Source organism: Micromys minutus (assembly GCF_963924665.1).
Source record: "Micromys minutus genome assembly, chromosome: 28".
In the NCBI taxonomy this organism is placed as follows: Eukaryota; Metazoa; Chordata; class Mammalia; order Rodentia; family Muridae; genus Micromys; species Micromys minutus.
In genome coordinates this window covers 18917933-18945183 of record NC_137963.1, presented here as the reverse complement: position 1 = coordinate 18945183, position 27251 = coordinate 18917933, and the positions used below count along the sequence as shown (strand labels likewise).

The 27251-nt window shown below is 46.4% G+C and overlaps 1 protein-coding gene across 1 annotated transcript; it reads right to left on the bottom strand.

The window, feature by feature from the left end:
• Positions 1-8930: 8930 nt before the first annotated feature.
• On the bottom strand, positions 8931-13698 carry LOC308438580 (uncharacterized protein C9orf152; the record flags this gene model as incomplete). The annotated part of the gene is made up of 2 exons (XM_080940036.1): positions 8931-9424; positions 13506-13698. The coding sequence occupies 2 exons, from the start codon at positions 13696-13698 to the stop codon at positions 8931-8933; spliced, it is 687 nt and encodes a 228-aa protein (XP_080796162.1).
• Positions 13699-27251: the final 13553 nt, after the last annotated feature.

Sequence of the window (27251 nt, the reverse complement as noted above, 5' to 3'; positions counted from 1 at the left end):
TCCCCATGTGCTGGGCCCAAAGAAGGGATGGCATCTGGTAAAACGTCCCAAAGATACTACAGTCATTGCCCAGCGCCCTGCGTCAGAACTCAGAGATGACGCAGGCGTCTGCTGATGGAGTAGCTGGACGTCACAATAGAAGTGGCTATTGAGGAAACAGGACCACCCGCTGGCCATGCCTCAGGTATAGCCTGTAGCTCAGGTATGTGCACGCTCCTGTGTATGTGAAGGCTGAGGGTCACATGACTTTCTGAGGCAGGGTCACTCACTGACTGGAACTGGTTCTGTAGTCTCAGTTGGCCCTGGTCCACCTCACTGTCACTGTCACTGCTTTGTGTGTGCCACTGTGTCGGCCTTTTCCTGTGGGTTCTGGGAATTGGACCCAGGTCCTTACATTGGCCCAACAAGCACTTTACCGACTGAGCAAATCCCCTAGCGTTTGGAGCTGATCCTGAACGGATTCCCAGCCTGCATCTCTAGGTGGCTCTCCTTTAGGAAGGGGCTGTGAACCATAGGAGCTCTTCAGGAAGCCCCCTTCCTATTCCACATCCACCTGCCCTTCCTGCCCATCTGCTGCAGGTACTCCATCTCTTCCCCCAGCCCCTTCACTCCCTGAACCCTATTCCCCAGTTCCTGTGCCTTTCCAGCTGCTCCTGACTTGGGACTCCTCAGATCCCTTTATGCTGAATATCTGGGGATCTCCTGTGGTACCCAGTCATGGAGAGCATCTCCCCAGCTTTTTGTGTTGAGGGTTCTGAGTTTGGATGGGAAATTTGCCTGGGAATGTGGCTGAGTGACACAGTCCTTGCTTCCTTAGAGAGTGATGCAGTCCTTGCTTCCTTAGAGAGTGATTCAGTCCTTGCTTCCTTAGAGTGAGGAGGTACCGGTTGCAATTCTCAGCACTGCAAAAAAAAAAAAAAAAAAAAAAAAAAAAAAAAAAACAAAACAAAACAAAAAAACAAACAACGAAACAAGCCCATTTTGTCACAAGCACTCCAGAGACACAGGCAGGAGGATTGTCACATGTTCAAGGCAACCTGGTCAGCATGTTCCAAGCCAGACAAGGTTATATCCAACCTATTTCAAAATAAAGTAACAACAACAACAACAAAACAGACAGACAAAACCTACAAGCCGTGGGTAATAGCAGATACCTACATGGAGGCAGGAGGATCAGGAGTTCAAGGCCAGCCTTGGCTACATACTAAGTTTGAGATCAATCTGGGCTACATGAAATCGTGTCTCAAATCACAGTATAAACTATATTTTTTAAAAGCAGAAAAACTGGGGTAGTGACTTCAGACATGTATGCTGGGGAGCTTTGAATATTTCAGGGAGCTTTTGTGCATGGTCCCAACATCCCTGTGGTCACCTTCTACCTGCCTGGGTGAAGCAGCTTTGAGATGCCATCTGGATTCTCAAGTGAACTGCCTCTAACTAAAGACAGCAGATTAAAAAGGAAAGAAATAAAAAGGAAGATAATTGTAAACATATGTTCAGATTTTAATTTCAGAACAGCATAAAGGAATTTGTCCAAACAGTAAAAAAATTTTATCGTGTGAAGTAGTAGCAATGTTAGGCCAGCTTAACATATAAATTCTACATGGAGGCTGGAGAGATGGCTCAGTGGTTAAGAGCACTGGCTGCTCTTCCAGAGGTCCTGAGTTCAATTCCCAGCAACCACATGGTGGCTCACAACCATCTGCAATGGGTCTGATACCCTCTTGCATTCAGCAGATCATTCAAAAACAGATAAAAAATCTTTTAAAAATCAACAGTGGACTGAAGAGATGGCTCAGTGGTTAGGAGCACATACTGCTCTTACAGAAGACCCAAGTTCACTTCCTAAAACAAAAATCTGACAGCTCACAATTGCCTGTAACTTCAGCTCCAGGGTTCACCTGTTCTGGCCTGTGGGAGCACCTACACACACGTGTACTTTCCCATACACACACACATATACACACACACATGTATGTGTAATTTTCAAACTTAAAAGTTTTTTTTTTTTAAAATCAAAGATATGGACCAAATTCTGACCCCACTTCTTTAAAGTCTTTTTTTTTTTTCTTTTTTTTTTTTTTTTTTGGCATTATTGTGAATCTGTTATCTAAGGAAGGGAGCCCAGTCATTGTTCATATTCAGGCCGGCAGACACTGGCAGAACAGCCTGGGGAAATGAGGACATTTGTACCTGAGAGTCAGGGCTCTGAAAGGCATCCCTGGGTCATTAGAATCAAATGTGCAACCCTGATCTAGTGTGCAGACCTGTGTCTCCAGCTACTTGGGAGGCTGGGGCAGGAGGGTCACAGGTTCAAGACCAGCTTGAGCAACTTAGTAAGACCCTGGCTGACAAAGCAATCAGAGGGCTAGGGTTTTATCTCAGAGGTAATCTGTGGGTGTAACGCAGAAGCCTCTTTAACCAATGGTTCTCAACCTGTGAGTCACAACCCCTTTGGGAGTCGAAGAACCCTTTCACAGGGTCACCTAAGACCATGGGAAAACAGCTAATTACATCTTGACTCATAACAGTAGCAAACTTAGTCATTAAATAACAATAGAAATATCTTTTACTTTTTAATAATTAAGTAATCTACTTACATCCTGACCACAGTTTCCCCTCCCTCCTCCCCTCTCAGTCATTCCTTCCCACCAATTCCTTCCCCATTCACTTCTTTTCCCTTTCTCTTCAGAAAAGGGGAGGAGTCCCATGGATATCAACCAACCTTGGCATATCAAGTTGCAGTAGGACTCAATAGACTTCTATTGAGGCTAGAAAGAGGCAGCCCAGTTACGGGGAGGGTCCCTAAAACAGGCAACAGAGTCAGAGACAGCCACTGCTCCTGCTGTTGTTAGGAGTCCGCCATGAAACTTAGACGCACAACTGTCACCTATGTGCAGAGAGGGCCTAGGTCAGTCCTGTGTGTGCTCTCCGATTGGTGTTTTAGTCTCTGTGACCCCTGCTGTGGACCCAGGTGGGTTGTTCCTGTAGGTTTTCTTGTGGTGTCCTTGACCCCTTTCACTCCTTCAGTCAAACCTTCCTCCCCATCTCTGCAGGATTTCCCGGGCTCTGCCCAGTGTTTGCCTGTGGGTCTCTGCCTCTGTTTCTATCCGCTGCTAGGAGAAGCCTCTCTGATGGTGCTTCTGCCAGACTCCTGTCTGTGAGAATAGCAGGATATCATTAGCAGTATTAGGGGTGGGCTTCCTCTTCATGGAATGGGTCTCAAGCTGGGCCAGTCATTGGCGGGCCATTCCCTCAATTTCTGTTCTGCCTTTACCCTTGCACATTTGTAGGCAGGTCAAATTGTGGGCCTAAGGGATTTTTGGCAGAGTTGGTGTCCCCATCCCTGCATTGGAAGTCTTGCCTAGTTATAGGAGATGGCTCTGTATCCCACAGTGCTAGGAGTCACCCTCATGGAGTCCTGGGACTTTCCAGTGCCCCAGGTTTCTAGCTTGTCCCAGAGATGACCCCACATTTCATCTGTCTCTCTCAGATCTCTTTCCCTCCCTCCTCTCTCCACCTGATCCCTCTTGTTCCTACCCCCATCTTCTCCCCCAGACAGTACCCCGAACCCCCTCCACCCACAAAATCTATACTACTTCCCCTTCTCGGTGAGATTCAATTCCGCCCTCCCCCGGGCATCCTTGTTACTTACAATCCACAGGCCCAGTGAAAATAATTTTATGGTCGGGGTCACCACAACATGAGGAACATCATGTGTTAAAGGGGTGCAGCATTAGGACAGTGGGTTTGATTAACGTTAGAGGTTCGTCTTTGCCTGCAAGTAGCCACACGGTGGCAGCAGTGCTAAAGTAAAAAGCAGTCCCTAGCCAAGAGCCTTTCTTGGGGGTTCCCACCCTTCAGAAGAGACCTCTTCAAAGACCTCGGGGATAAAACCAGGTTTGGTCACTCAGTAATGCCAATACTTAACTTGAGTGGCAGAAACAGGAAGGTGGCCATAAATTTGAAACCACCCTGTTTTACATAGTGAGTTTCAGGGTAGCCTGGGCTACATAGATACTGTCTCAAAAACAAAACAAGGAGTTGGGAAGATGGCTCAGCAGTTACAAGATCTTACTGCTCTTAAAAGGCCCTGATTTCAATTCCCACACAAGGCTAAGACTGATGTTCTTTAGTCCCAAATATGGAAAGGGAGGTCTAAGTTACTAAGTCAGTCGGTAAAAGTGGTATATTCTCTCCACAACTAATGGGCAGTTATCCTCTGTCTTTGTCAAAGTGCTAGGGACACTAGCACCATATGTTTTGATTAAAGTGACCAATCTATACTGATCACACGTTGAAGATGGCATAGACTATGCTCCAGATACAGAGTCTCTGTAGCCCAGCCTAGCCTTGAACTTACAGTCCTCTTGCCTCAGCCTCCGAGCTGTCAGAATAAGAAACCTGTACCACTATGCCCAGCAACAGTGCTTCTTCCCTTGAGCTTGTCTCGGAGCGTCTTAGGAGGCTTGCTGAGACAGACAACAGGAACTCAACTCTCAGAGCTTTTGGAGTCTGTAGGTTTGGATAAAGCTCAAAGAATTTTCCATTCCCAGGTAACGCTGATGTGCCTGGGCTACAGAACACAACTTAGAGAGACCAAGCAAGCTACACTCTAGGGCTCTTGATGGGAACTGGTCTAGTTTATTGTCGTTTTCCCTCATTATCGGTTCTGAGAGACTGAGCTCAGGTCCCCACGCAGAAGGAAGTCATGGACAAGGATGCCTTGAGTGAAGGTTGACCCCCCTCCCCCACCTCCTGTAGAGTTAGTTCAGTGAGTACTGGTGGTTTCCTACCTCGGGAAAGCCTTCTTCTAATTGTGGAGAGTACTAGAAGGGCCTCTCCCAGTTCTGACCAGCACAGAAAACAAACAAACAACGAAAAGACAAGACAAGAAAAGAAAAGAAAAGAAAAGAAAAGAAAAAAGCAAAGCAAAGGAAAGAAAAAAAGAAAGAAAAGAAAAGAAAAGAAAGAAAAAAGAAAAGAGAAAAGAAAAGAAAGGAAAAGAAAAGAAAAAAAAAGAAAAGAAAAGAAAAGGAAAGGAAAGGAAAGGAAAGGAAAGAAAAAGGAAAGGAAAGGAAAGAAAAGGAAAGGAAAGGAAAGAAAAGGAAAGGAAAGGAAAGAAAAGAAAGGCAGGAAGTTGTGCCTGTGTACCTGTGGCCTAGGCCGTAGTCTGGGCCCTTTGCCTGGAGCAGGTTTGACAGCCCAAGACTCAGTAGGAAGGTAGGTGTGGGAAGAAGGATGGAGTTCAGGTCTAAAAGTTTTTAACTGAAGCAGCCAAGTAAGAAAGAAGGTGATTGACATAAAGATCAGCCCTCCCCCTCCCTCTTCCGAGGAACTCAATTCTCAATTCAAAGTCCCGTTAACGCAGGGATGCAGCTGCCGGGCAAAGCCAAAGTTCTGCAGGTCTCAGTGGCACACCAGAGCCCAGACGGTGAAGGACAGACCACACTTTGACTTAAACCCAGACCGCTCAGCTATGCATACTTCTTGCCTCTAACTGTAAACCTCATGTTCTGACCCTGACGAAGGACCCGAGGAGCCGTTGTTCCTCCTTCCAATGTGGCCATGCAGAATGACTCTTTTCCCGCTTTTTTGCCATCACTGGTTTCACTGGTTTCACTGGTCACCTATGGAAGACCCAGGCTCTGACCCTGAAACTTCATCCCCCTCTATTCGCACAGGATGACTAGACTTACTCACATGGGGAGGGGGGAGGGTAACCGTGTGGCTGACTTGAACAATGAAATGTGAGCAAAAGTGATGTATGAGCCCAGCACAGGACGAAAAACCCACTACCTTCTGCTAGGGGAGCAAGTAGCGATTTAGTGGTAGCCCATGGCTGGAGACATCTCTGTCCATGGAGGAGAGTCCAGGGCACAGTGAGGTGAAAAATTAGCCTCTGGGTTGAGATCTGCCATTGCTCGTTGCCACAGCAAAGCCCGATGCATGGCCTTCCCGTCTGTTCCCACCCTTCGTGACTGCGTTTGGATCACAGGGTCTCTTCAGCTCCTAAACACGTCACCACAGCACCGCCTACTGCCCTTACGCCCAGTGAAATTTTACTGCTGCTCTAGCAGGAAACATTAAAAAAAAAAAAAGAAGTCTGGTGGGAGCTAATGTGTGTTAAAATAATTTAAAATATTATTTTTAAAAAAAGAAAAAGAAAAAGAAGTCTGGGAGAGTCTTTGAATTAAGGGAGAACTGGCTAAGTGGGCGGGGCTAAAGGGACGTGGCGCACGTTAAAGGGACATGGCGCACGTTAAAGGGATGTGGTGCGCATCTCCTCACTCTCCCAACAGGCCCACGGGTGCAGAGCACACACAGCCTTTACCGAGTGCTGGCCCCATGTACCGAGCTGTATTCTATGGGCTTGGACAATAAGGCGTTCATAAGGCATGGGGGGTTGGGGGGGGAGGATCTTCAAACCACAGGAGGAGGAGGAGGAGGACCTTGTCTCAATGAACAAGGTTACCACTGGGGATGTTGATCAGTGGTTAAGAGCACTTGCTGCAGAAGCTTAAGGACCTGAGTTTGAATCCCCTACACCCATGTAAAAAGCTGGTCACGGCTATGCACACATGTAACCCCCCCCCCCCCCCGCTCTGTGGGAACAGAGACAGGAGGATCATTGCCACTTGCTGGCTGCCAGCCTAGCTCCGGGTTCAGTAAAAGACAGTGGCTTCAAGGATCGGGGCAGGGAATGATAGCAAAGGACCCCTGGTGTCCTCCTCTGGTCTCAGTGCACACACACGGGCACACACCTGCCACATTTACCCCAGCACACACTCACATACACAAAACAGCAACACCACCAAAAACAACTAAAACCCCAAATGTGGACCACTCTTGAGGAATGATACTTGGAGTTGACCTTCAGCTTCCACACACATGTGCAAACACTTGTACATGAAACACACACCGTATCAGCATTCGAAAACAATTACATGTGAGTTGAGAAGCAAAAAATTAAGCCCAAAAGACAAAGGTTTTTTTTTTCCCCCAGAAAGTGTTCTTGAATTTTATTAGACTATTTAAAAATAGTCCCTAATTTATTGTTCACCAAAAGAGTAGAAGTGACTTCCTAAAGTTAAGTCGATCTCAAGAGGCCTGGGAGCATTGTAGACAGAGAATCTGATATGAGGGAAAGGTTCCTGCAGTGCCAAAGCTAAAGGGGAAAGAATGATCCCCCTCCCTCAACACACACATTCAAGGACAGAGACTTCATTTTGTTTTAGAACACATAATTTTGATACTGGCGGGGGGGTGCTGGACTCTGGGTTGGGGTTCACAGGAGCCTTTCCTTTTCATAAGCTTGCAACCACTGGATTGTGAGTCTGTATGAGACTCCAGGAAAGAAGCAAACCAGACAGACACAACCCAAGTTATGGCCATCTTCAGCCCCTTTCTCCCCATAGCTGATTCGGGGGTCCCCGTACATGGATTCCCCCACTCAGAGCCCATGAGGCTGGAGCTGAACTCCTCAGGTGCCTAGATTCCAGGAGAGTCATAGTTACTGTTCTCATTTCACCAAGTAAGTTCTGGGAGTACGTTGCCAGTTTCAGGGACACCAGAGGACTAGCCATGGTGGCACATTCATCCACCAGACACCAGGCTACCCGTGGTGACATCCCTCACATGTATGATGGTTACACCTCAACTAGATGTGTCCTTCCCTCCCAGCCCCTCAAATCTTCAGGGCCCCACATTCCTACTCCGGAATGCCCTCCCTCCCCTGCCACCCACAAATCAGAGACCATGTGACCTGCCCCTTCCTCTGAGATTCACAAAATAGGGAAACCAGCCCTGGTTAGTGTGCCTGTACCCCCTTCAGAGCCTCACCTGCTCCTGCCTGTCTTTCTGTCTGTCTGTGGTGTTCTCTTGGACTCCGGATGCTAGCCTAGGCCTTTCAGGAGGGGCCTGGAATGATCCAGCAGGCTGCAAAGGAGGTAGTTTGTGAGAATCCCTATCTCCCAAGCACGAAGCTCCCTTAGGCTGCAATTACTATGCACTTTGAGCACTAGCAGCTATTTTGGCTTGTTTGTCCTTTTGTTGGAAACAAGAAGTGTCTCATGTAACCCAGGTGTGAGCTCCCGATTGTCTTCCCTCCAGCTCCCAGTGGCTGGAATGACGACTGTTTGCCACCACACCTGGCTAAGGATCGTTGGATTTTAATAGGAAGTTAACAGAAGTCAACAGAAGAGAACACGGTACAGGGAGTGAAAAAAAAGAAAAACGTAGAAGAAAAGGCTGACAAGAAATAGATTTGTAATGAAGTTGGACTGTACCGTCTCAGTGACAGGTGAAAGAAACCATTCTTTCCTAAGGACTCCTTAAACCTGCAGGGTGGTAGGTGGAACTGTCTTGCCCTTTTTACCCAGGCTGACCACAGTCTGGGAGACTCAGGATGGAAAGATGTGAGCACTACTACTATTGAATTGTCTCTAAGTCCCTGGACTGAGGAACAGAAAGAGATTCTAAATTCTCAGAGACCCTCCCAGCATATACAGAATCAGAAAATATTGGGGGTGGGGAGGAGGGCTCCTCTAATCATTCACTCCCTGACATTGTAAAGATATCCCGCTGGTTAAAGGTCCTGCTTAACTTCTGGGAGCAAGTGTTGTACTGGTCCCAGCCACAGAGGAGCATCCAGGGTTACTTAGCAACACTTCCTTATGAGATTAAAAGTTGGGCTAGTGGTTAAGAGAACCCTTTTGCCTTAATGGTACGCAGTCTGACTTGGGGAATCTCTTGATTTTAGAAGGGGGGGGGGAACACCTGCCCATTAAGAAGCTTATTTCCCATGATTCCAACATTGAGGTGGCCCAACTGTTGCTTATTGTTCAAGGCTCTGGTTGTGGCTTTGTGTGTCTCTTTGATGAGTTGATTGGTGGCCCACACGAATGAGATACCTGGTTGAGTGGGAAACTTCAGGGTGGGCCATATAAGCCCAGGTTCCGGGCAGCTTGGGAGATCCTGGGAGCTTTCCTCTGGGGAAAAGGGTAGTAAGCTGGTTTTCCAGACCTGTGTAGGTTCTTTGTGGAAGAAAGGCACTGAGTACTGGAACCTGCTGCCTGTGGTGGGGCACAGTCCTCCTGACTTTGACACTGAGCTGCCTCCGCAGTGTTGATTTCCTGCTGAACATCAGAGTCTCCTTCCGGAGAGAACCTTGGTTCAGGCTCCTCCAGGTATCCCTTGGGGTTCCCTTGGTGACCTGCTTCCAGATGGAAGGTTTGAACCAAGCGATGCAGCTCTAGGTATGTGTGCCACGGAGTTTCGGGAGCCTGATGACAGCTTCTGTCCACTTCCTCCAGCGTCCCCTCAGCCTCAGAGTCAGTCTCTTCTGGTGACAGTGAGCTCCTTCTCTCCTTGTTAATCCAAACAGCACTGGTCATCGATCTAGCCGGAGCAGGCATGGTCCCTTCTAAGAAGAGAAGACACAGTGGTGTCATCATTGGGAGGCCTCTGGGTGGCTCCCTTTGAGGAAAACTCATAGCTTTCAGATTAAAGGCCAGACCCTAAATGCCAAGGGGACCAGATACCCGTAACATTGCATATGTGAGTCCACACATGCAAACACACATGACCTGGCAATGCACTCTTCCCCAACATATAATCATTCATTGCTCCACAAATATTTATCAAGCACTACATCCAAGTCCTTGTGTATTTGACGTTCCAATATATAGCAGTGAGAACGAACACTCACAGCTCTATAGATGGGTCCTAATAGAGGAGAAAGGCATCAAGCAAAAAAAAAAAAAAAAAAAAAAAATATATATATATATATATATATATATATATATATATATATATATATTAAAAATCCAGGTGCTAAGTGGAACATGTGTGGAGAGTGAGAGATTTTGTCCCTCACTCTTACCTGGGTGTCATCTTCAAGCACTCTCAGGCTCAGGGAGCTGTGTGAAAGAGGAGTCAGGAAGATTGTAAGAGCTGGGGGAGGGGCTGGAGAGATGGCTCAGTGGTTAGAGCACTGACTGCTCTTCCAGAGGTCCTCAGTTCAATTCCCAGCACCCACATGGTGGCTCACAACCATTTGTAATGGGATCAGATGCCCTCTTCTGGTGTGTCTTAAGACAGCAATGGTGTACTCACATAAAATAAATAAATTTAAAAAGAGAGAGAGAGAGAGAGAGAAAGAGAGAGAGAGAGCTGGGGGAGATGGATGACTCCAAGGAATCGGCATCTTCCAGACACAGCAGGAATGCATATGTGAACTCACAGAGTCTGTGGCACCATGCACAGGCAGATTCAAGTCAGACAGGGTCCCAGCACTGACAGAGGGGGTTAGACATGGGCTCCCACTCCTACCCAAGAAGCTATCTGCAATCGGTACACATGTGCATAGGAAATCTTAGTCTTTTCCAGGGATATTCTATTGGGTATATTAACCACACTTCAGGGTGGGTCCCAGGCCCACAGGAGATCACCAACACAAAGGAACTCAATGGAAATTTGCTTGCTTTAGGCTTTTTGTTGTTTGTTTGATTCTTTTTTTGTTTTTTGTTTTTTTTTTTTTTTTTTTTTTTTTGCCTTACTGGTCTTTTGCTTATATATTTTGGTTTCGACTTTTGTGTTTTTGTAAATTTTTCTTTGTTTTCTTGTTTGTGTTTTAAAGAGAGAAAGAAAAGGCTTGGAGTTGAGGGAACGGAAAACATGATCAGAATATATTGTATGAAAATAACTTTTTCAATAAAAAAACAGAATTCAGTTGCTATGCAGTTTTATGGAAAAACTAAAGTATAAGTGAAGGACAAAAACTTCAATAGGGGCTGGAGATGTGGCTTGGTTGTGAAGAGTACCAGCTGCTCTTCCAGAGGACCCAGGTTCGATTCCAGCACCCACATGGCAGCTTCCAACTTTCTGTAACTCCAGTTCCAGGTAGTCTGACTCCCTCACACAGACATACATACAGGCAAAACAACAAAGTTCATAAAATAAAGCACACTTTTTCTAAGTGCTTTGGTTCTAGGAGATTCTTAGTATTATAGCTATAAAAAACAAAGCAAACAATCTTTAGTGGGAGTGTGTAAACTATGTCTGGGAACAAGTAAGAGTTAGTATTTAAGAATGCCAAGGATTGTCAGGAAGTGATGGCACACACTTTGGATCCCAGCACTGGGGGACAGAAGCAGGCAGATCTCTATGAGTTGGAAGTCAGCCTGGTCTACAGACAGCTAAGTTCCAGGACAGCCAGAGCTACACACACATATATATATATACACACACACACACACACAAACTTGTCTCCAAAAACAAAAAGAATGGCAAAGCTCAATGATCCACATACAAATACACACACAAATACACAATACCACATACATATACTCCACACAATATATATATATATATATATATATATATATATATACACACGCACACCATACATATACACCCAAATACACACACACACACACACACACACACACACACACATCCACTGTTGTGATTTAGATCTTAAATGTCCCAAGAGTCCCTCAGGATTAGGATAAGCATCTCTAGGGGATTATGGAAGCTTTGGCTACTCAAAGGAAGTTGGATCACAGGGGCATATTCTCCAAGGGGTACCCCAATCTCCTATCTTTGTTTCCCGGCCATCAGGAGGAGAGCACCATCTGCCACCACGTGTTCCTACCATGATGGATGTACTGGCAAAGATCCAAAACGAGATTCAAGTGACCCTGGAACGAACCCCCTGAGAGCATGAGCCGGAATAAATCTTTCCTCCTTTTAAGTTTTTGTCCAATACTTTGTCTCAAGATGTTAAGCTGACTAACATACTCCCTCTGAATGTTGTTCTTAGCTTATGGGGGGTTATGTCCTAGGCTTCCAATAATGATTTTATCACCCAAGATGGAGGTCACTTCACCGAGGTGTTTCAGTGTCTTTTTCTTCTCTGAGCGGGCTTCTAAGCTGAGGGTGCAGGCAGATGCCTCATTCTTCTCAAGGATCCCCCTCCCCCCCCCCCTACTTTGTGGAATGGGATAGCTCACTGTGAACTTTTAGAGCATTGGGAATTGTTTGCCTACGGAAATCAGATCCATGCTGAGCCTGGAGTCCTGACCTGGCACTTGTTAGAAACCTCCTTGCTATCAGAGCAGACTTGGAGGATGGTACTACAGGACTAGTCATTAGGAAGCCCCTCTGAGTCCCAGCTTGATAAATCCAAAAGAACCGGAAGACCTAGAAGGACAGATACAGCCGGTTCTGCACACAGCCAGGGAAGAGCCGTGCTCTTTCATAATTCCATAAAGAGCAGTAAGTGCGCTTTTAGCATGGCTAGCACACGAGTCTTCACAGAATTTGCATACTCTGCAAGAGTTAGAGAACAAGGAAAGAGGGGGAGGAAAACAAAGGAATCCGCTCTCATTCCGAGTCTACCAGGAGAGGGCTCTGGAGGCTGGGGAGATGGGGGATGGTGTAGTCGCAGGGCCAGGCAGGTCTTTAGAGCAGGACCTCTTAACTTTCAGTTCCAGTCTATGGTCCATACAGGATAAAAAGAGAAACACAAAACACGCGCGCACACACATGCACACGCACACGCACACGCAAAAACACACACGAAGAGAAGGAGGGAGGGGACTGTGGCCCCTAGCCAAATAGTGGAACCTTCTGCTAGAGCCCCGGACCACCTCAAAGACTTCAGAATAGGGCCCTCGGTCAACCTTCAAGCAAAAGAGAATATTCAAGACCACAGAGAGGTTGCATACTGTTTTCCCTTTTCTTTAGAAAAGCTTTTCAAGATTAATTTACTTTTACGTGTAGAAATGCTTTTGCCCGAAAGTACATATGTGTGCCACATGCATGCCCGGCGCCCGCGGAGTTCAGAAAGGGAGTGGCGCTGGGGTGAAGAGGGTTGTGAACCACCATGAAGGTGCTGGCATGGACCTCAGGTCCTCTGCGAGAGCGGCCGTGCTCCTATCCACAGCCTTGCGTGTTTTATCTTTCCATCGGCTTTGGTTTGATTTGGTCTGGAGGGGGATGGGTAAGGTAAACTCAGGCTTTGTTCCAAGCCTAAGTGTATCTCCCGTTCTAAGGTGTGATACCTACCGCTGTAGACTAGAACTCTGTGCCTGCCCGAGCCCGGGAGGCCTGGTCCAGTCAGTTGCTATCACACCCGGAATCCCCATCTTTCTTCTCCAAAGCCATTCCCTCTGTTTTACCTGTGGATCCAGTTAGGAGGCTGACTCTCCATCATCCTACTTAGCCTAGCGGGGGGATGCCAAGCCTACTCACCTGACCGGCCAGTCAAGCCAGATCAGAACTAGGAGAAAATGGGCACAGAAACCAGGAACAGTGGCCGTTGGCCAAACGCCCAGCAGAGGCCTCTGTTCCTTTGGCCAAGGGACTGGCTGGGCACAGCCACCCTGATCAAGCTTCTGCGATTCAGTGCTGACTGGGTCCGCAAACAGCTCTTTTCTTCTTCTCCTTGGACTTTCAGACAGCCGGTCCGCCCACAGAAGTTCCCTCCTTCCCAGCCCTACCTTTAGGGAACACCATGAGGTGGGCCTGGGTCCTCTGCTGTCTCCTCAGACCTTCATACTGGGCACGAAGAAATTGGATGTTGATAGGAGGTCCTTGACCTGGAGCCTGAGTCCGGGAACCCTCAGCCATTAAGCAGGTCCCCAGTTCCAAGAACTTAGGTAGGGCAGGGCACGGGCAGGCCAGCCCTTTCATCCCATCCGCATCCGGGAGAAAAGCAAACACGGAGGGCTGAGGCTGGGGGAGGGAGGGGAGGAGAAAAGAAAGGTAGGTGGTAGAGTGAAAGAAAGAGGGAGGGGGAGAAGGGAGCAAGGAGAGAAGCAGGCAAGATAAGGGGAAAGAGACCAGATTGGGGACGTGGGGACAGGAAGCGTAGGAAGCAGGAAAGGTTAGTTCTTACCTAAAGTGGAAGATTTGGGGAGGGCCCGGAAAAGGGGAGCAAGAGAGAGAAGGAGAGAATGAAGTGATGAGCGGTGGGGTGGGTAGGAGGAGGTGGGAAGGAGTGGGTTGAGGAGCTGCAGGTAGGAGTCCCAGGAGCGGGCGAGCTCGGCTGCTGCGCTTTTTCTCAGTCCCGGGAGCTTTTATTCCAGCCAGCTTCCTTGAGCGGTGGTCAAGCTTAGGATGCAGTTCCAAGAGCTACAGCGAGATTCCAGTTTCCTGGCAGAGCCGAGCTGCTTTGAGGAGTGCCAGGTGCCTGCTCAGTCCACGTATTTTGAACTTGACTTAGCAGGTCATCAAAACCTGCTGGTTTCATGAGCAGCCAGCACGAGAAACCGCCTCTGCGACTCCAAAAGCTGGGTGTACACAGGATCACCTGAAGGTCTCCGTGCAGCCCCCAGCACACCTCTTAGATAAAAACTCCAGACAAAGTCTGCCTTAGAGACAGAGTCCAGGGGAGCCCTGGCTCCCCGCCAGCCCCACCTCTTTGACATTTGAGCACCCTTTGTGGTCTTGGCTTTTTCCAACTAAGCAATAAGTGGCTGATTATTTTGCCCCCAGCTTCGTGCACCCTCGCCCCCTTTTCACCAGCCCTACCATTTCTGCGAAGGGCAGACACTGCCTCCTCTTTGACTAACCTTGACCTATTCTTGCTCTGCTTGCTCAGTTAAATCGGATTCTCTCTCCTAAGGCAATACTTACCACTGGCCCGGAGCTCTTACAGAGATGGGGTGGAGAGATGGGGGAGGGTAAGTCTTCAATGAATAATGAAGGTAGTTCGCCAGGACTGCTATAACGAAGTCCCACAAACTGGGTGGTTTAAACAACCGACATTGTTCTGTTTGTTTTAGAGACTATAAACCCAAGATCAAGTGTGAACAGAGTCGGGACTTCCAGGGTCAGTGTCGAAGAGCCTGTTGTATAAACCTTCACTAGCTTCTGCCTTGCGTTACTACCTGGTGGCCTTTCTTTTATGAAGGAATCACTCCTTTGACTCCTCGTGATGTTCCCACGGACGTCTCTGTTGAAAATTTCCCCTTTTATAAAGATGCCAGGCATTGGAATAGTGCTTAACCTTCGAGCCTCGTCTTAATTTAACTAAATCGGCAATAAACCTGCTTCCAAGTCGGGCACATTGTAGGCTCCAAATGTAAGATTGCAGCAGGTAAGGTAACGTGATTTAGCTCTTCTTGAGTACACCGTGACAGTTCTGTTCAGGGAAAGGGGAAGGGGAGAAACGATGACTGGGGTGGGGATGGGGGGGCAACAGGGGACTAGTTTCAGACATTATAATTGGGGTGTCTCTGATCTTTCTGGCAGCAGGAGGGAGTCTGTGCTTGGTGAGGAAATCTCACTTGAAAATGCCATTGGTTTTGAAGATGATAATTTATTATTGTTGAAAAATTTTGTTAAGAATCTATAGAATCAAGAGGTAATTCTAGATTGTTCTCTCCCTTCCTTCCTCCCCCTTCCCTTCCTTCCTCCCTCCCTTCCCTTCCTTCCTCCCTCCCTTCCTCCCTCCCTCCTCCCTTCTTCTTTCTTTCCCTTAGTTCCTTTCTACCTTCTTTTCCTTTGCCTTGATTTTCTTTTTTTCATTTTTATTTTTCAGTTTCACCTTATAGCCCAAACTGGTCTGGAACTCATGGCCATCCTCCTGTTTCAGATTTCCATCCCTATCATGAGTGCTAGGATTCTAGGCACACTGCCATGTGCTGGCTTTCCTTCTGGTTAGTTTCCCATTAGCACACCACGTTCACACTTAGCACATAAAGACGCCTTCCTTTATACTTTAGTTTCTTCCTCCACCTCTTCCTATGTCAGGTCTTTGCTGGGGACAGCATACCATGACAGGGACTGCCAGAAGGAGGCCTGGATGGAGACATCTCAGAAGCCCTGAGGTAGGTCCTTGTAAAAAAGAATGGCATCTGGGACCCTGAGAGGCAGGAGACTCATTCCTCCAAGGGACCCGCCATCTGAAATAAGGGACTGTCTGCAGAAGGCCAGGATGGAAACACCACAGTAGCCTGCAGAAGCTCTTTGTAAATTGTTCTCATTTCTCCTAACCTTAGCCCTGGACAATGGCTGTGTGGATTTCATCTGTGCGGGACTGCTTTTCAGCTGGCCTTGGTGTGCATAATTATTCTATCATATCTGGTTTTCTTCTTTCTTTTTCCTTCTGCTCTAGTGAATTCTGTGAAACTAGATGTTCCTTGATGTAATGATTCTTAAACAATTAAAAATCCAGGCACGGGGCACAGTGCAGCTCAGTCCTAATGGCCTAGGTGCCTGCCGTGTGTTCTTATCTTAGAAACAATGGAATAATTGCACAGTGGTAGTTCCAGATTAATGCTCGACTTACAAAGTTATTTGAGAGTGGTTCCTGGATAAGAAAGTATAACATGCATAAAATTATACATTAGTAAAACTAAGTCAAAACGCTGGGACTCTTAGGAGAGTCATTGTGTAATGTGCAGAAGCAGAAGCCGGAGGAGCTGCTGAGTTAAGGGTTAACTTGATTCTTCCTGGCCACTGCCTGGCAGATTTGCCCAAGTCATTTATCATTAGAGCTTCACAGGAAAATGCGAGTAGCTGACCTCGGAGCTCTCAAGTATAAATAAGTCAAAAGTTAAAGTTTAAATAATGATAAGTTTGCAATTATTAGGATTTGGGCCACAGGCCTGGGAAGCTCGAAACTTTGAGGAACAATTGTAATTCTTAATTTTTTTCTGGGATGTGGTTATTCCTTTGAATTTGATTTGGTAATGGTTATACAGTGTCTTTTTTTTTTTTTTCCTACCTGCTTTTGGAGTATCAATAAAAGACTGGGGCAAGAGAGAGGCTAGAGAACATGTGTGTGTGTGTGTGTGTGTGTGTGTGTGAGAGAGAGAGAGAGAGAGAGAGAGAGAGAGAGAGAGAGAGAAAGCATGTGAACAGCGAAGAGAGAATGTATGTGAGGTTCACATGGAGAGTGTGTGAGTGAGTGAAGGAAGAGTGCATGTGGTGTGTGTGTGAGAGATGTGTGTGAAGAGTGTGTGGTATTCAGCCTCAAGCTGTCGAGGGCCGCTGAGGGCTGAGGCTGGACCCTGACAGGTCGCCCTTCTCAGACTCTGTTCACATTAAGTTACATCTGGAAGCCGAGAGGAATAGGAACCAAACCTGGGTACAACCTCCAATGACCACCATCTCCCCTAACTAATGACCAAAGACTCTACAACATAACCTCTTTTAAAAAAGAAAATCTGTTTTCATTGTTGTTTGTTTGTTTGTTTTTTTGTCTGTTGTCTGTTTGTTTTGAGACAGGGCCTCATTACGTAGCCCTGGTTGTCCTGGGACTTACTATGTAGACCAGGCTAGACTCACAACCTCTGCCGCCTGAGTGCTAAGATTAAAGGCATACACTACCACTGCCCAGAAAACCCCATAACCTCCTAAGACAGTGTCATAAGCTGGAGTCGTTTCAGATTAAATCATAACTGATGGGCAAAGACGGGGGTGAGGGGCAGACCTCCTCACCTCCCCTATGGAGTAGCACGGAGCCTTCTAGACGGATTAAAGGAACCAAGATAAATTAGCTAGGACATCCTGACCTTTAGTTCCTGGAATGGAGTTGGGTAATTTTCTATGGGGTTCTCCATCAAGAAGATAAGGGCCTAGTTCAACCTAAACTGGCCTCAGCAAGAATCCAAGATGGAGGAGCCTCTGCACTAGAGAAGCATTTACCCATTTCCTGGGTTCCTGAGACTCTAGTTGAAGGACAAGTGGGAAAAGAGAGCACCAAAGATTTATTATTTCCATTTTTTTCCCCCAATATGGCTTCTGGTAGCCCAGGTTAGCTCTCAAACTTGGTAGACAGGCTTGAATTCTCAATCCTTGTGCATCCACTGTAGTGGTTCAGTGTTAATCTGCTCTAAAGTCCCAGGCTGGTGTACATCAGCCACCCAAATGTTTTAGATTCATGAATGAAAGACACATGCACACACACACACACACACACACACACACACACACACACACACGTGTATACACACATACATACACAGGCATATGCAGCCTTGTTTTTAATATGCCCTAAGCAGCTCAGTGGCTGGGGCACTCCCACACCTCCCTGAAGCTAACATACTGTTTTCTGATATTCCTGAGTTATTCCGTTCTAAAATCTACATTTCATCTCTGCTACCCCAGACCAAATTGGGGAGTGGCCCCTGGGGCTGCACTTCCCAATTCTTACACGGCCGGTTCTGTCTTCCATGGTTTTCATGCTTGCATCCTATGCCTTTCCTGGCACGGCTATTCCACGACTTCCTCTCCACACCCCCAAATCTAGTGTCCCACCTCTGTCTCTCTGTCCATCCACTGGCCGCTGGCAACTTTATTTACCAATTAGAACCAGCTACGGGCAGGAACCCTCAGCGTCTCACATGTGAATTCTTGTGATTTTGGGAGTCAGACGAACACAAATAGCCTTAGACCAGTCCACCTTCCAAGTGCTGGGATAGTCATTTACCACAACCCAGCCTTGTCCCCGTCTTTGTTTTATCGTCCAAATCCTTAACTTATTTGCAACTAGAATTGAAGTATTGGGTATAAGGCAACAATATAGCTAAGTTTTCCCCCTAGATAATTTTCTAATTGTCACATTATCACTTACTGAAGGAACTTTCTTTTCCCTGTGGTTGGTGTGTTTAAAAAAAAAACTAGGGTAACCATATGCCATCTTGGGAGTCTTTAGAAACAGGTGCCTTTCCAGCAAAGTGGCAGGTCTGCTGCCACAGCAGGGTGCCCTTCACTGTCCCAGCAGACCCTCCGGCCAATCAGGAAATAATGGTCAAGCTGCTGGAGTGTAAGTCCTGAGGAGGAATGAGGTGATGTGCTATTGCATTAAATATATTTTCCTATGTATGTTTAAATTCTATTGCTCCCAAGATGGACACTTACATTATGGTGGATGAAAGCCAAGTAAGGTAGCAGGGTGCTCCTAAGAGGACCCCCATTCCCATAGCTAGTACTGGTGTTTTTATAGTACAGGAAATTAGATATAACTCCCCCCCCTTCCCCTAGACCCCAGGGCCACTCTTTGCAAATGGATTCAGCTATTCAATGAGGTGTGGGTAGCAACTGATGTCCCTCAGCACTGGGGACTTGCTCCGGAGAGAATGATTGTCATGGAAAGGTCAGCCTCAGTGGGTGGAGGGGGTCACAGGATTGAAGAGGAAGCCCTTAGGGGAGCTGGCACCATGGACAGCCAGGTGTTCTGTGGACATGGTGGGTAGACCCTGCTCTACAGAAGGACTTCAGCTTTGATGCTCCACTGGAGACGGCAGGAAAACTCACCACGCTGGTCTTAGCTTTTCCTCTCCCGACAGAAACTTTATCTGGTACAATCCCATCGCTGTAGCACAGTGAGGTAGCCTTAAAGAACCCTAAAGGGCAGGATCATGAGGCAAGGGAGGCCTCCCTTGGCTCCGGTTCCAGCAAGGAAGGGGGTCCTCACCCTCTGGTGGACTGTGATTTGTGGGTCTCCGAGGTAAAAGGCAGGGTCTTCAGGAATAGACAGACTCAGCTGTCAAGAAGTACACCAGAGCTGACAACCTCACCAATGACAAGTTCTCAGCAGACAGACATCTCAGCAGTGAGGACATGGCTGAGCACACGTAGGAAGAAAATAGCTGAATTCACTGAGCTCAAATACGCATTCTTCACTTGGTGTTCACCGACAGTTGTGAGAATACGTGCAAAAGTTTTACTATTGTAACTTTTTTTTAAACAAAGGATTTAAGTGTGCATGGTTGTGTGTGTGTGTGTGTGTGTGTGTGTGTGTGTGTTTGCATGTGCAAGTGTGAAAGAGAGGGAGGGGATTGTGCAGGCCAGATGATGGGTTTCCCAGAGTGGATTCTCTTCTGCCTTTGTTTCTGAGGCAGGGTCCCTTTGGCTGTTTCTGTCACGGCGTTGGATACTCCAGGCTAGCTCTTCGAGTTTCCTGACAATTCTCCTCTCTGCCTCCTGTCAAAACACAGGAGTGCTGGGGTTCCAGATGAATGCTGCTGAGTTGAGCTTCCTACATGGATTCTGGGGACAGAACTCAAGGCATCAGCCTTGCAGGGCTAGTGCTTTCATCTGCTGAGTCAGCCTCTTCTTTTCCCATGTGTGTTTAAACTCTTATAGGGTGTTCTCTTGGACTATATTGACTGCTGTGACTAAATCCCAAGACCAGAAACAAGCTGGGGAGAAAAGGGCTTGTCTGGCTCACACTTCCACATTGTAGTCCATCACTGAAGGAAGTCAGGTCAGGAACTCAGGCAGGGCAGGAGATTGGAGGCAGGAGGATGCTGCTTACTGGCTTGCTCTTCATGGCAAGCTCAGCCTGCTTTCTTATAGAAACCAGGACCGTCAGCCTAGGGATAGAACCACCCACAGTGGATTGGTTCCTCCCCAACCAATCACTAATTAAGAAAATACCTTACAGGCTTGCCTACAACTCAATCTCATGGAAGCATTATTTTTAATTGAGGTTCCCTCCTCTCAGATGATTTTAGCTTGTGTCAAGTTGACATAAATCTATCCAGGAGATGTATATTTCAAAGGAGTTAAATATATTCATAGCATCTCACCTTTTAAAACACAGAACAATTGTGTGGGCATACCATATTTCATTTATCCATTTATGGATTGGCAGATATGGCCCTGCTAACATCTTTTGGGTATTATGAACATATGCACATTAATACACAGGTGTCCATATGAGTCTCTGAATTCAATTCTTTTGGAAATTCTGGATCAGAATTCTATGTTTGTGGTAACTCTATAGCTGACTTTTTGAGGAATATATACAAATTAAATTTAATTTTCAATAAGAACACTGTGAAATCTAAGCAGTTGATCTGGGTTCAATTCCTGGGCAATGCACCAAAACCAAACCAAACCAAACCAACAATAAAACAAACCTTCCTTCCTTCCTTCCTTTCTTTTCTTTCTTTTAAAGATAGAGTTTCATGTATTCCAAGCTGGCCTCGAATGCCTTTGAACTTCTCTGATCTTTCTGTCTAGGCCTAAACACCAGGTTTATAATATGTGCCACCATGCCTGTCTTCCGTAGTGCTGGAGGACATATTAAACCCACATACTTCCCCCACGGGTCCACTTTCCCTCCGCTCTCTCAGCAGCATTTGTATCTAAGACCCCTGAGTCAGCTCTTTGACTAAGGTTCTTAGTATCCTCTCCCGTTCTTCCCCAGCTGCTCTCCCCAAACAGGTTGGGGTTCCTGGGAGACGCAAAGCACACAGAACCTGCAGCTCCCCCTCATTTAGAAACCCTCTGCAGCCTCCCAATGTACTCAAACTGGCATCCAAGCCCTCCTCCGGCCAACGAAGTGGTGCTTCCTATGTGTCTCAGTCGCTAGACTCCATCGAAGCCTGCTCCAAGTTTCAAGATTTCCTAAAAGGGTTACAAATCTGCCCAAGATTAGTCAGAGCCACAGACCAACCTCAGGTGTGTCTGTCCCCAAACGGCTCATTCACTTGCTGTGGCCACCCACACAGACTGTACTGTGTTTTAAGGGCAAGGGGAGAACAAAGAAGAACATCCACTTACGACTTCTGCCTTTCCTCCTTTTACCGAGTGGCCCTGACCAATGCCTTCTCCTGAGAACATTGGTACGTGTTATTCTCTGTATTCCAGAACATTCCTTACCTCTGACTCCACAACACACACACACACACACACACACACACACACACACACACACACACACACACGTGTCTCTTCTTGCTAGCTTCACTTCTCACCTTCTAGATAAGATTTAAGACTATGGGCTAAGCATATCAAAGTGGGCTTGTAGTTGATCTTTCCTACTCTTAACAAGACACCCTGAGGGAACTGCTTCACTTCCCTGTGCCTGAGGAAGAAGTGGTACCCAAAGAAGTGGGTAGCATCTTGAGTTGAACAAGTGGGATAGAGCTTATTGAGCATTGAGGTTCCAGGTTAACTAGAAAATTCCAACAAATATACAATTATTGCTGAACAGAGAAGCCATTGTTAAGAAACTTTAGGGTAACTCCCGGCCCATCAACCATATGTAATCATGAGCCACACCCACAAAGTGGGCACCTGCATCCTGTCTCTGTGTCCACAAATTTTATCAAAGTACATTTGCCAAACCAGGTGTCCAATATCTTTGTTCCAAGGAAGTCTGAGAAATGTATTTTTCAAAAGTTCCACAGAAGCTGGTGTAGTGGCACATGCCTTTAATCACAGTACTCAGGAGGCAGAGGCAGGTGGATTTCTGTAAGTTCGAGGGCAGCCTGGTCTACACAATGAGTTCCAGGATAGCTGGAGCCACACAGCTTTAGAGTCTTTATCTCAAAACCAAAACAAACAAAAAAACCAAAAACAAACCAACCAATCTGCACAGATGTAAGAACATTCATTTTGTTTTAAGTCATGCGTCTCTGTCTGTGGGTATGAGTAAGAACAGGTAAACAGGGCATCAGATCCCCTGGAACTAGAGTTATAGGCAGTTCCCTACGTCAGTGCTGGAAACCCAACTCTACCAGAGCAACATGTTGAGCCTTCTCTCTAGCTCCAGCATCATGGCTTAAAAAAAAAATGAAAGAGGAAATAAATACTGTACATCCCTTGATCCACCCACCCTGCTTGAAAAACAAAGAGAGCGGACGTGGGTGGTAAGTGACCATGAAGCCCTCTGAACCTCTCTTCTCAGCATTTGGGAGGTGAAGGAAAGAGGAGCTGGGGGTTAACCTGCATGGCAAGTTCAAGGTCAGCCTACCCTACAGTAGGCTGCCTCAAATGAAAGAAAAAGCCGGAGAGTATTTTACGGTACCGTAGTACAAAGCAAACTGAGTGGTGGGGGGCACATGCCCGGGAAGCAGAGGCAGGTGGATCTCTGTGAGTTTGAGGCCAGCCTGGGCTACAGAGTGAGTTCCGGGACAGCCAGGGCTACATAGAGAAAAAGCCTGTCTTGAAAACAAACAAACAAAAGATACTGTGGTAGATAACTGCACCCAAAATGACTTTTTCTCATTGTAGGTCCTTAGTGGTACACTTTATCACAGGAAGTTACTGTAATGTTCAGAGAAATCTCGTCGGGGTCTAGGTGAATATCCATGTCTGATCGGAGAGCTTTTGGCCCTTGTTATCTTTCCAGCAAATAGAAGAAATGATAACACTCTGATGGCCGGTTATATCTTAGCCAAATGGTGAAGAATTCTTTGTAACCTGATCCATTGTTTATGAAAATAGAACAGATTTCAAGTCTTAAAGTGAAGGTGAATTTTATTTTTAAACTTATTTTATCTCCTACCACTTTGTACAGACACCGTATTTATCGTTTCAGAACAAGTTGTTACCATGTTCCTGGTGGGGGTCAACTACATACTGCCTCTGTTTGAAAACCTTTTTTTTATCACTCCGAATCGAGCCTCATTAAGAAATCGATGTCCCCCTTTCTCTGTCCCCCTGCCCCCGAGTTAATCACCAATCTGTTGACTGCCTTTGTGGGTTTGTCTATTCTGGACAAACCACATAGATGCAGCTACACAATCTGGTTGTCTCACTGAGGGCAGGGTGACTGATGCTCACGTGGGCTGCTGCACATCCCTACCACTGCTTCCTGTTGTTGAGCAACATTTCACGAAACAGAGCATTTTCTTTGTTTTCTTTTTCTCTTTCTTTCCTTCTTTCCTTTTTCCTCCTTTCCTCCTTCCTACTTTCCTTCCCTCCTTCCCTCCTCCTCCTTTCTTCTCCTCTTCCTTCCCTCCTCCACCTCCTCTTCCTCCTCCTCCTTCTCTTCCTTCTCATCCTCCTTCTCCTTCTCCTCTTCTTTCTCCTCCTCCTCCTTCTTCTTTTGATTCAGGGCTCTACTTTGTAGCCCCAGCTGGACTCAAAAACCTGTGATCATTCTGCCTTGAGAGGCTATACCAAGCTTCTTGTACCCATTTGGCTACTATGAATACCATGCTATTCTCTCTCTCTCTCTCTCTCTCTCTCTCTCTCTCTCTCTCTCTCTCTCTCTCTCTCTCTCTGTGTGTGTGTGTGTGTGTGTGTGTATTACAAAAATTATATGTGTGGGTGTTTTGCATATATGTGTGTGCACTGCTTGTGTGTTTGATGCCCACACAGGCTAGATGGAGTTTTGGATCCCCTCGAACTGTAGTTACAGATGTCGCCATGATAGCTATTTATTATTCAGGTTTATTACTCAGATTGAATTGCATCCAGGTCTTTGGCCTGTGGAAGGAAAAGTACAACTTGAATGTAAGTTTCCTGCCCTCTAGTGGAGGCTTTAAGTCATGGCCACACAAAGCTGAGAGGAATAACGCTGTTTGAACAGATACGGCTCCGGGTGGCTGGGAGTCCCACTGTGGTACCTCCGGGGCATTTGCAGGTATCCAGGCAGAGAACTGAACAGCAGGAAGAGATAAGAGCTGCAGACAAGGGGGAGAGAAAAAGAGAGAAAAGAGAGCAGGCCTTGGGGGGGTGGCCTTTTATGTGAACTGTGACATAGCTGGCTCCCAGGTGTAGGTGGGGGTCTGAACCAGTGTTTGCTGGGAATGTTTGGCCATTTTCATGGCAACGGATGTGGCCGGGTCCCTGTCACCTGTGGGCGGTGCCGATACTGGGGGTGAGAGTGGTTCCTGATGCCAACAATGGTGGCTCATGCTTAGGGAGGCTGAGTCAGGAGAATTGCTGTGAGCTTAAAGCCAACCTAAGTAGCACATTTAAGTTCTGGGCTGAAGAGATCTGCCTTAGCTACTTCTTTGCTGTGATTAACAAAATAACCTAACAAAAGTGCTCGCTCCGGCAGCACATATACTAAAATTGGAACGACAATATACACAAGCTGGACCTAGGCCTTCCCACTCATATGTAGCAGATGTGTAGTTTGGTCTTCATGTGGGTCCCAAACAGCCAGAGCAGCTGTTATCCCAAAATCTGTTGTCTGTTCATGGGATATGTTCTTATAGCTGGGCTGCTATGTCTGGCCTCAGAGGAAGAGGATGTACCTAGTCTCATAGAAACTTGAAATTCCAGGGTGGAGGGATACTTAGGGGGGCCCCACCTGCTCAGAGGAGAAGAGGGCTGGGGGAAGGATTGTGGGAAGGTTGACTGGGGAGGGGCAGTGAGCAGGATATAAGGTGAATAAGTAAAAAAATAATAATAAAAGGAAATTAAACAAGAATGGTGACTTAATTCTTTCAAAACGGTCCCGGTACTTTTGTTTTTTGTTTGAGACAGGATCTGTGGTAGCCCAGAATGTGTTCATACTTACTGTGTAGCCAATGTTGACCTACGACCACTGATCTTCCTGCTTCTACCTCCTAAGTGTTGGGATTATAGGCATGCAGTGCCCCAGTCAGGTGATAAAAATAATAAGTTCATTATTAATGACATATTTAATATCATATTATTATTATTATTATTATTATTATTATTATTATTATTTTGAGTCAGGGTCTCACTAAGTAGCCCAGTATTGGCTAAAACTCATGATTTTCTTGCTTCAGCCATTAATGCTGGGATCACAGGTGTAGGTCACATAATGCTTTAATAAAAAGCTAAACTCTGTATTCTCCTTAATTTTCAACCACCACCACCACCACCACCACAACAACAACAACAACATTGAAGTATTGGTATCCAGAATGGATAAGGCCTAAATATTAACCAGGATGAAGATGTGACCCTATTTTGAGAGTGCAGGAAGTTTTGTCTTTAGAAGCATCTTTCGATTGCTCCCAACTTCCCTGACACCCTGCACACTCTGCTCCGAGTCTGACCATTTACAATTCCACAGATGACATCAAATAGTGTTTGCCTTTCTATTTCAGGCTTAATGCCCTTCCATTCTTTCTTGACTCTAGGAGAAATTTCCTTTTACAGGAACCCCCGCTGACTTTTAGTCAACACTCACTTCACATGCTTTCCACACATATGATGACAAACCCACCAAATAGTCCTACACACAAAATGCCTCTGACCTCCACTCAGCAATATGTTCTAGAAAATTCTTTGGCCTGCCAACACCCCTTTCCTTTCTATTTATCTTTACACATTTTAAATCCACGAGTGGTTGGTTTTACTTGTCAATTTTACACAACCTAGAATCACCCGGAAAGACAGTCGCAGCAAGATCAAGCTGGGCATGTCTGTTGGGGATTATCTTGACACGGTGGGTGGTGTCATTCCCTAGGCAGAAGAAATCAAGTGCAAAGGTGTGCATTCATTAATCCAGTGTGCTCTGCTCTTGACTGTGGATGTGATGTGACCATTTGCTTCAACCTCCTGCGACCTTGACCTCTAGCCGTGATGAACTGTCACTTGGAATTGTTTGTTGCTGTTATGAAACACCCAAATACTTACAGATAAAACTAGACGTCATCCTTCTTAGCACTCCTTCCTCGTGTTTAGCTGGAATCTGTCCTCAGAGAGCTTCTGCTGGTAATTTACATTGCTGGTAAACGATGACACTTGCTTATAGGGATAGATAGCAAGCCTTGTGTCCCATACATACACAATCATACTAGTCTAGTTTTTAATATTGTTCTGCACTTGGTCTTACAGACACGTTTTTTTTCTACCTCCGTATGAATAGCATTTACTCTACACACCCCGACAGAAGCAATTTAAGGGAGAATGGGTTTGCTCAGCTCATAATCCAGGTTACAATCCTGCTGGGGTCACTGTGACTTCACTGCCCATCACTGCTGGTGCCAAGGTGACGACAGGAGCTTGAAGAAACTGGTCACACCATAACCAGCTGAGAAAGAGCACAGCACGGTGGATTAATAATGAATGGGGGCCTTTGTTTATGCTTACCATGTGTGCTGCTCTGAACATGTTTCTTCACAAACAGGGGGGTGACTTCTTGTAGGATGATTGATTTCTGTCCCAGCAATCTGGCTTCCATCCCCATCTCGTTATGGGAATTTCTGTTGCATTCATTATCAGCTTCCACTTTGTTTTAGACAGGCTCTTAGTAGCCCAGGATAGCTTACTCCTGCCCCCACCTTCCCGGTTTTGGGATAATAGGCGTGCACGACCAAGCCTGGCTTGTTTCTGGTCTTACAGTGAAGTCTTTGATCCACGTTGAGTTGATTGGTTCTGACTCCAGCCGTGTGCATATGCAGCTCTTGTTAAACATCTGTTCATTTTCCCTTTGTCCTCTTCCCAGCCCAGCCAACGCCCGTTAAGATGCCTCCTGCTCCTCACCTTCCCAAATCTCTCAGAACCATTTGGTCCCCATTTCCGCTCTGGCCAGCTGATAATCTCCTTTGTTTCTTCCGATTCTGTGTCCC